This window comes from Asparagus officinalis, chromosome 2 (genome assembly GCF_001876935.1).
Source record: "Asparagus officinalis chromosome 2, Aspof.V1, whole genome shotgun sequence".
Lineage (NCBI taxonomy): Eukaryota > Viridiplantae > Streptophyta > Magnoliopsida > Asparagales > Asparagaceae > Asparagus > Asparagus officinalis.
Genome location: NC_033795.1, coordinates 64,325,350 through 64,335,486, shown reverse-complemented (window position 1 = coordinate 64,335,486; position 10,137 = coordinate 64,325,350). Strand labels below are relative to the sequence as shown.

The window sequence follows — 10,137 nt, the reverse complement described above, 5'->3', positions numbered from 1 at the left end:
AACACACACAATAGGTAAAGCTGCATAAATTCCAAGTCTTGTTTTGCTGAGCTGTACCCTTGTCAACTAATTCTCACTTCTTTATGAGTGACTTCACTTTGCCATAGTGTTTATGGTTAACTTCCAAAAACGATTAATTTTAAATATTGATTTTGAAATCCCTAGATTGGAGGCATTTACCATCGTATACAGAATATATGCATGGTAAACATCTTCGGTATCATTCTATGTATTGCTGAAATCACTTCTGTATTTCCTGAGCCTTTCCCCCACTTCCAAACTGTTATTTCTTTTACTAATATTTATGCACACTATGAATTTTAGCTTTATCCCTTCTTTTACAGTTAGTTATTGATTCATGCATTTCTGTCAATTCCTGTATATATTGCCAGCCTTTTTAGTTAAACTGCTTATGAATCTCTGTCCACTTTTGGTAGTTTCATCTGAGATGTTGCTTGTTACTTGTCTCTGGGATTTACTAGTGATACTTACTATGTACTCTACTTCCTACGTGAAAATTTACTCCTAATATCATGCTTTATGAATGTCATGTGCTGTCTGATAGCAGAAATCTCTAGTCACAAGTCCTCAGTATTGATGAGCTGACTCCCCGTTTTCTATTGTAGCTTCCACCCTCTTATGAATGATGATCTTGATTTACCAATCTTCAATAACGTATTTTGATGTCAGCTAATTGTTCCCAAGTCAGTTGTTGTCTACTAGTCAGTTTCTTGCAGTAACTATGCTTATCTTAAAAAAAAGAATGCTCATCTTAGTCCTCGACCCAGATGGAAATTAGTTAATATTTTATTTTATTTTTAGTTGATTTCTACGCCCCTTGGGCAAGATACTTCAAATTTTATGAAACAAAGTTATGCATTCTACTTACATTTCCATGTATTAGATCACAGTGTTTTTCTCAATTCTATGCCCACTTAGGAACATTAGGCAAACCCATTTCCTCTTCAACATGTCCCGTCTACCCTTACCTATTTGTATTACTGTCCTGCTCTCTGCCTCTGTGACCTATGTAGGATATTTTTGCTCTATGGACCTGTTGGGCTAATGCCAACACAGCTTAGTTTCATATGGCTTTCTTCTTCTTCTCAGGTAAAAGGGCATTCATTGCTGGAGTGGCTGATGACAATGGCTATGGTTGGGCCATTGCTAAGGCTCTTGCTGCTGCAGGTGCTGAGATTCTTGTTGGTACTTGGGTGCCAGTATGTGACCTACACTCATACACTTTTCTTGACACAAAAATATTATTTGTATTTGAGTTTTAATCATAAAACTTTTCCTTTTGCAGGCATTGAAGATATTTGAGACTAGTCTCAGACGTGGAAAATTCGACGAGTCACGTCTGTATGTATTTATACCTTAGACTTAATCATACTGTACTTTAATAGCAAGGTTGCCTCCTCTATTAAATGGATGTCTTATAAGTTTGGTATTGACTTTGCACTATTAGATACTTAATGCCTCCATTCTAAAAATGACAGGTTACCAGATGGTTCTCTTATGGAGATCACCAAAGTTTACCCTTTAGATGCAGTGTATGATACTCCTGAAGATGTTCCTGAAGATGTGAGACGTTTATTTCCTTTTTTATGTTCTGGTCTCTTTTCTGCATAGTTCTTTTGGAAGGTGCTCGCTTGCTAATGAGGTGCATCTTTTACAGGTTAAAACAAATAAAAGATATGCAAGTTCCTCAAATTGGACTGTGAAGGTAAAATGCTATATCCTTTTATATATTTCATGAATAATACGACTATATACTTGGAGATTAACCAGACCGTGGGCATGTAGCTAAGTTTAAGTTTTTTTAGTCACAGTAAAACATGCGTAATCCCTCATTATACAGTGTATGATAAAGGAGCCACATTAGATTGAATCTAAGTATGCACCTTCAAAATTAGATTATACACAATCAATTTACTTGATCCACTCCGTTCATTTTGATCTATATGATTCGGATGACATGTAAATCAAAAATTAGCATATTGGGTTGTATTTACTAATGCATCAAGTGATAGTAAAATTAATGGTTTTATGACAACACAATCAAAGAGACAATGAAAAATATGTGTTAGAAATATTCAATTATCATGATTTTTATTTTGTAGATGTTTTAAGACATTTAGATCATGATGAATGGAACAAATCATCCATTGAAATAGCGCAGATTTAGTATAATTGAGAGGCCGTGCATTCTTAGATTCAATCTAGAGGTGCTCATTAAAATCATATTTCCCAGGGATATATATATATAGTATATAATATAGTATATATAATATATATATATATATAATATATATATATATATATATATTATATATATATATATATATAATAGTCAATTGCATTTTCTGCTTCTGATACTCTGTAAACTTTGACAATAGGAAGTTGCAGAATCTGTCAAGAATGATTTTGGAACTATTGACATTCTTGTGCATTCACTTGCAAATGGACCAGAGGTGCAGTTTCTTTTGCTTTTTTTTTTCTTTCCCTCCTTTTTTCTAATTTGTTTAATTTGATGATTGATTATGTTTCCTTGTAAGCAGGTTACAAAACATCTCCTGGAAACTTCAAGAAAGGGATACCTTGCTGCCATATCTGCGTCAAGTTACTCTTTTGTATCTCTCCTGCAAAATTTTCTTCCTATCATGAATCCAGGTGCTCTTGCCATGCAATATTTGTGTTCATCTTTTTTTCAATTTCAGTTTGTCCAGTTTAAACTTGGGTTTATTCTGTTAAAAAATGATTGTAAATTCTTAAGACCATAATTAAAAGAAATTCATAAATCTTAAGACCATAATTAAAAGACATTCATAAATAAGGAAATGTCAAATACAAAAACATTAATGCAAAAAAGAGTGCATTTACATCCTTAATAGAAAATTTGTTTAGATACTGCTGTATAACTGCATTAATATAGAAGTAATTCAGTAAGCAGCTAGCAGATCCTACTATTGAGAAATAAAAAATATAATACCTAATATACATGCTTTTACGAAATAGGTCCATAAATAAACTGCATGCCTCTTACTAAATGATCATCTTTCAAATGCCTACAGTGTAAATTCAGAATTTATGTCATAGAATTCAGCATACACAAAATTGAGATACTTTGTACTAGTGAATTTTATAGTTGAACATACTGTTCACAGTCAAATCAAATCATCAAACAGGTTAGCAGGCAGGTAAAGTTTATTACTGTTAGTATATCCAGAAAATGTTATATCTAGAAAGTTCTTTATAGTTGTACAATTAGAATTTCTTATGTAATTAGGATTTGGATAGCTAGCTGAGGAGACATAAATTAACTTTCTATTCTATTATAAAGAAAGGTAGAGAGAAGATATAAATTAACTCTCTAATCTTTCTAATTCTCTCATTTCAACATGGTATCAGAACCACTTAAACCCTAACCTTTTTCCTTTCTAAACCCTAAATTTCCTCTGCCCGTGATCACACTCCGCCTTTTTAACCCTAGGGACAACTTTTCTTTTTCATCCTTAATCTCAGGGTTGTCGAGGTGTTTTGCCACAAGCACCAATCTCTCAGCTTTTCCTTGGGTGGCTTTGACATCACAAACAATTCCCTTTTCATCTATATCACAAATCACTAATCCGTAAATCATAAAACCCCTCCCCTTAAAAAAAAGTCTATAACCTTAATGCCTTAATCACTACCAACTTCTCGTGCAATCCCAGGGTGTTCTTTGACAAGACAATTTGAGGCATTGATGCCGGCTGAATCATGATGATTTTGTTTGCCAACGTGGTTCCCCGCACTACTGAGAACATTCATGTACTTTGCACTGTCTAGGATGTTGGCTGCTCCAACAACTCCCTCTACATCGAGCATGACTCTTATAGCCTACAAAAGTGTGATGAAAACCGCACGATCTGTGATGGCACTAGTGGTGGTGCAAGATCTCTCCTTTTCAACATACAGAACTGTGCTCTAATCCAATGCATGACTACAATATGCTATATCTGGAATTGAGTATTTCTAGGTAAAAGGACAAGGTAAAAGTCTGAGAAAATGAGTTCCATCTTTGGGAAACTTGTAGAATTATGTATAGCATTTTTATGAAGTTTTGAGAGAAGAACGAAGTGAGGGAACTCGAGATATTGTTAAGCTTTCTATGAGCAGCAGCGGGTGTCGATGTTATCATAGGTGGATTGGACAAATGTAGATACGACTAGAAGTAAAAAGGCCTAAAATGTCGTAACCTAAAGGGAAACGCCAATTCAACAAACCTTTTGATACAATCAAATAGATCACTATAAGGGCTTCATATTCTAGGAGCCCGAACTATGTGATTGAATAAATCTTACTCTATTTGTTTCGAGTCGAGGGCCCCTTCCCTTTCTTCAAACTCCGACCCATAGAAAATGATCCATTTTGCATCATATACAACAGATTCCTTGGTTTCGGACCGAAGAAGTAATGTCACTTGATTAATATCTAATTGGATGTCGATGTTACTATCTTTGTAGGGGATGAAGGTAGTAAGAATTAAAAGTGAAAAGGGCTTGTTTAAGGAAGCTTTGAACTTGCCAAGAGACGTCTTGATTATGTTGGTGATGACTCATGATGGGCTCTATTCTTTTAAGATTTGCTTTCATTGTGTGTTTAGTTCTGGGAGAATTGATGGGCTTGTGTTATTTTCTGCAATCTCAAAGCTTGGTGAGTTTGAGGCTTTGGGTCTTATGAGATATTTCTTGAAGTGGTTGGTATAGTGTGAGAGATTTTCATAGATTACGGCTTGCCATTTGGTTAGAACAGTTTTGAGATTGAGCATTTGTGAGAGTATACCGATGCACGAGGGGGTTATGAAGGGATTGAAATAGGTTTTGGACAATCATACTCTTATATGGTAATGAATGCTTAATACTGGGTTCCATGATGAGTTATGGAAGGTTCAAACTGTCATGGGATTGTTGGTTTCTAAAGCAAACTTGCGATTTTCCATGGATGATGTATTAAGCATTTAAAAGATGCACAAGAGGAGAGGATCGTTTGCTTGGTTGATGAAAGGAGAGGATCGTTTGATTGGCTGATTTGATGTGGATCGTTTGTTTGTAGATCCCTATAGAGGATTGTTCATTTGGTAGATCCTATATTACCTGTGTACTTCTAAACTGAAGCCGTACCCGTACCCGACCCATACTCGTACCCAAACTCCTTAGACACTCCTTGCATATGTGCATTCATTTATTCGGGCATGTATTCAATTATACAATATATATTTTAATTTAAAACACTTGATATGTATTTTTTGGACATATATTCTATGATTCACATCCACTTCTTGAAACTTGTTAGACATAGGTTAGGTTCCGAGTTATGATTTTGAAGGACTGTTTGGATGTCTAGTATAAAAACTAGTGATTTTCTAGTTTATAATCTATGATAAAAGAAACACAAAATTATCGTAGGAATTATACTTACCATCCTTGTTCCCATATAAATTATTAGTTCTAATATATAATATATGTGTATACAAATATTTATATAGCCGTGTCCCTGTACCCTAACTTTTACAAATTTGTCGTGCCCCGCACCCTTACCCGTACCTATACCCATGCAACATAGGGTAGATTCCTAAAAGATATCATTTAATTGGTGGATCCAATAAAGAGGATCGTTTGTTTGGTGGTTTCCATAGGAGGATCATTTGTTTGGTGAATCTGAAGAGGATCGGTTCTTTTGCAGATCACCAACAAAAAAAAATCTTAGTATTTTGTGAGAATCTTTTTCTTTAAAATTCTATAGCAGCGATTATTTGGGAGAGATCAGTTTTACTTGTCCAAGGGAGAGACCGAGAGAGACAAGAGGAGATCAAGTTGTTGCATTTGATGATTTTGGTAGAGATGGTGATTGTGGTAGAGCAAGATTTTTTTTCTTTAAGGCAAAGGTAGTGGAGGATATTCAAGTGGAAGATTAGAAAATTAAGACTACCGCAAAGAGAAGTTCAAAAGCAGAATATTTTGAGCTTTTTGAGTCTTGCCATAAATTAGTGTGTATGCATTTGAATTGTAACAAATTGGACATATACGATATACATGCTCTAGATTAAGGTTTGTTATGAGAGAACTTAGTTTATTCAAAAGGATGATATATGAAGGATTTAGATTGGTCTTCCTATATAAATATATATAGGTAGAGGTGAAAGGTAAAAATTAACTTTCTAATCTCTCTAATTCTCTGATTTCAACAATTTCAACTATATAACCAGATGAATGTTTTACTATATGATACACTGCAGGGGGTGCATCCATCTCCTTGACATATATTGCTTCTGAAAGGACCATTCCTGGGTACTGTATTTCTCCATCTATTGCAGTAGAAACCAAGTTCAGGCACTGAAGAATCACTGTAGCCTAACATTGGAAACTATTTGTGTAGGTATGGTGGAGGCATGAGCTCCGCCAAAGCAGCATTGGAGAGTGATACCAGAGTAATTCTCTCCCTTGGGTACTTCCTTCGTTTCTATTTGTGTTGATTTTCTTATACAAACTATATTGCCTTATATTCTTTTGTCATCAGGTCCTAGCTTTTGAAGCTGGAAGGGTACGCAAAATTAGGGTTAATACGATTTCTGCAGGTATGGTTGTCTGTTTTTACACAAGTTGTAACTTATAGCAGTAAATCAGTAAGGCTTAGGGAGGATGTTGTGAGTATCAAATGGACTTCTTGCTCTCTAGAGCTGTCTAAATTAAAGTTGGATCGCATTTTGAGCTTGGGGCTGAACTGTTTAATGAAACTCAGCCCAAGTCACCCAACGTGCAAGATATCCCATAGGACCCTGGCCTAATTTTTTTGTAAACTGTATTATTATCGTGAGGACTTCATTGAGCACAATACATCTGAACTTTCTCAATGGTTAGTTATTTGATCAGGTTCTCTAACTTAAATTTGCAGGTCCACTCGGGAGTAGAGCAGCAAAAGCCATTGGATTCATCGAGAAGATGATAAATTACTCTTACACCAATGCACCGTTGCAGAAAGAACTGTCAGCAGGTGAGATCAAATAAATTATGCCAATCCTCCTTATTATAATTTTTCAGACAACATACTTATTTCTTATCTGGGAGACAAAACTTGTTATGTACAGATGAAGTTGGGAACGCTGCAGCATTCTTGGTGTCACCATTGGCTTCAGCAGTAACTGGCTCTGTAGTGTACGTGGACAATGGGTTAAACACAATGGGTCTTGCTTGCGATAGCCCTTCACTTTCCATATAAGATCGGCAATGGAGCTCCAATTAAAGAACCTACTTGTGTTTCTCTCATTTTCGATTTCCATTTTAACGGGGTTTTTCTTCATTAATAACGAGTTTGAGACTTTGCAAAATTTAGATTGGTGACAATGGAGGAGACAGGTTCTTTGTTGAATTTTGGCAGGAACGCATGAAGTTTGTTATAAATTTGTAGTGAACTTTCCTCTTGGTTAATGCTTACTGTTGTATCGTTATTCAGAATTGTAGTTACTATGCACTTCATGGTCGCAGTTATAGTTTTGTTCTAATTTCCGATGTCAGGAGCCTGCACACTTGGTGGCTAATAAATGTGATGGAAAAATGGTAATCAGTTACAGCAGGGAGATGCACATGCTACTCAGTCATAGTTGCATAAACCTTTATATTGTCGGGTGACTGCTAAGCAAAATCGTGCGCACACATTGCAGTTTGCAGAAGGTAAAGAGTGAATCAAACCTCGATACGAATTTGTGTTATTCCGGAGACCCTTTCTCACCAAGAGAAAATCTCGAAGTTGTTCAAATTTCACTTCCCATTTTTCCGATTTAGACTGAAGTGGAAGCAGAACTTCATCCCGTTGATGCTAGGCTTCGCCCAAGCGTCCCCCCAACTTTTTCGAAAGAGCTTTAGAGAGAGATTTTGGTTTTTCCGCACCCGCAAGCCCAGCCCAAGCCTTTCAGTTTTGGCCGTTGTATTTTCCTGATGAATTCTGTATTACGAAAAAAATATTCGGATATTTGATGAATTCATACTTACTTCGGTTCATTTCAAAATGTCCTCCTCTCTTTGAAACAAGGGGCACTTCCGGTTTTGTGCGTGCTTCAAACAATTTTGTCTCCCCGCCTAAAAGGGAAGATTCGCCCCCGCCTTTTCTCTAAGCTTCTCTGATTCCATTGACATGAATGAAGCCGTAGCAGGGCGCTTGCTGTTAACTTGGTCTAACCGGCGACCATAAGAGAAACGTAGCTGACAAGCAGCGGTCTTGAAAGATTTTCCCACACTTGGGAACTACTAGTCTTTAGCCAATTGTACGAGTTATGTCACTAATATGAACATTGCACGTGAAAATTTATTTTGGAGATAGCAATTCATATGTCAAGAAATATAACCACAATTACTTTTATCTTTATTTACTTTTACTTCTTAAGATATAAAAGGAATGAAAAATTATTTAAGGACCCAAAATATGGGACCAATAAAGGGGACAAGTGAGATGTTCCCCTCCTATTGGATAATGAATTGATCATCATTAATGATGGCCAACTCATTATCTAATAGGAGGGGGACACCTCACTTGTCCCCTTTATTGATCTCATATTTTGGGTCCCTGTAGCAAAGCTCGTGTATAAATGTAAATTATATTGTGTAAATATGAACAACGTGCACGGCTAAAATGAAGTGCCAAAATATCTAGCAAACTAATAGAATAGTCCCGCAATATCCGATACCAATGGTTTAAAATTCAAATTTAGCCCCTAAATCAATAAAGATAGGGTTTTGGCAACGAGTACTCCTGGGGCACTTGTTAAGAATCATTAATTAGTCCCTCAACAAACTCCACTGGCCTTGGTATTGGAAAAATTTATGGCTAAAATGTATGAGATAATAAATGCAATGTGCTTAGGTGGGACTTGAACCCAAGAAGCTCACAACATTTTTAGAAGGGCTTATCCTCTCAAATTGGGCTTATCGTCTCACAGTGAGTGATTATTACGGAGTCAACATGATCTCCTTGCATCAGTTGTCAGAGCCGAGCATGTTGAGCCTTACAAATAGATGATTGACCAACATGAACTCCATTTTCTTGAGTTACAACATCTTCACGAGGTTAATGTCAATGTTGTTATAGAGCTTGAGTTCCATTGTCCTACGGCAGAATGTCGTAAGCTCAAAGAGGCTGCTCGCAGGGAGGTGGAGGAAGTTAATTTATGGCTTCAGGAACTAACCACCCGTCTTACTGAGATTGATGGTGAAAATATAGAGCTTACTAGCGTGATCTTTGAGATGAAAGCCACCATCAATGGGGCTAAGGCTATCATCGCCGAGACGCAAGCTAAGTTGGAAGTGGCCCAAAAGCAAAAAGAAGAGTTTGAAGCTAAACCTGATGAATTGTTTTGTTAGACCCTAGAGGGGGGTGATTAGGGTGTTATGCTAATCTAATCCGATTTAATACCAATTAAAACTTATTAAAAAGTTATCCTAGCAAGTATGAAATACAACAAGATATATGAGCTAGGATAAGCAATACGAACAACAAGAAATATCCTAGCAATGAGATATAAGCAATATATGTGTAAGGATATATAAACTAACACAAAGGTGATATAATCAAACTACAAATGTGATAGTGCAAAATAAACAATGCAAACACACAATATGATCACGGAGTTCGGACCTTCCGTCCTACGTCTCCGCTCCCCACTCCCGGGGAGAAATCCACTATCATAACCGGGTTTTCTACGTTCACCCGAATAACGTTTACACCTCACACTCGGTTTTCTAGCTAACCGAAAACTTTACAATCACCACTCTTGCAATCCCACTCTACACCCTCTCAAGTGTTGAACTAGACGTGTCTCCCTCAAGTGCTCGGTTACAACCTCTCCCTAGGTTCGTCAACATACGCCACTCCTCTTGGGACGATCCCCGACTCTCGCCACACACTTCTCTCGGTGTACAAGTGTATTACAAAGTGATTCTCACAATTAGGCTCAATACAATAAATGTTTGTTCTCTACTATGGATGAGAACACAATAAAAGCTCACAATCAATTGTTACAACTCTCACAACCCTAAATATATTATGAATACAAATACAATAAGCTCAAGTGGGTGTGTGTAACAATGAGATAAAATCAAATCTAAC

General features: G+C 36.5%; 1 protein-coding gene across 1 annotated transcript in view; it reads left to right on the top strand.

Moving 5' to 3' along the window:
• The window catches only part of LOC109831548 (enoyl-[acyl-carrier-protein] reductase [NADH] 1, chloroplastic-like), a 10,749-nt gene extending 3,209 nt beyond the window's left edge, over positions 1 to 7,540 (top strand). The window contains exons 3-13 of the mRNA XM_020398889.1: positions 1,111 to 1,220; positions 1,307 to 1,362; positions 1,500 to 1,584; positions 1,679 to 1,726; positions 2,400 to 2,474; positions 2,562 to 2,673; positions 6,278 to 6,329; positions 6,418 to 6,469; positions 6,559 to 6,616; positions 6,934 to 7,032; positions 7,127 to 7,540. Coding sequence (XP_020254478.1) covers positions 1,111 to 1,220; positions 1,307 to 1,362; positions 1,500 to 1,584; positions 1,679 to 1,726; positions 2,400 to 2,474; positions 2,562 to 2,673; positions 6,278 to 6,329; positions 6,418 to 6,469; positions 6,559 to 6,616; positions 6,934 to 7,032; positions 7,127 to 7,257 — 878 coding nt within the window. The 3' untranslated portion in view covers positions 7,258 to 7,540. The remainder of the gene's footprint in view (positions 1 to 1,110; positions 1,221 to 1,306; positions 1,363 to 1,499; positions 1,585 to 1,678; positions 1,727 to 2,399; positions 2,475 to 2,561; positions 2,674 to 6,277; positions 6,330 to 6,417; positions 6,470 to 6,558; positions 6,617 to 6,933; positions 7,033 to 7,126) is intronic.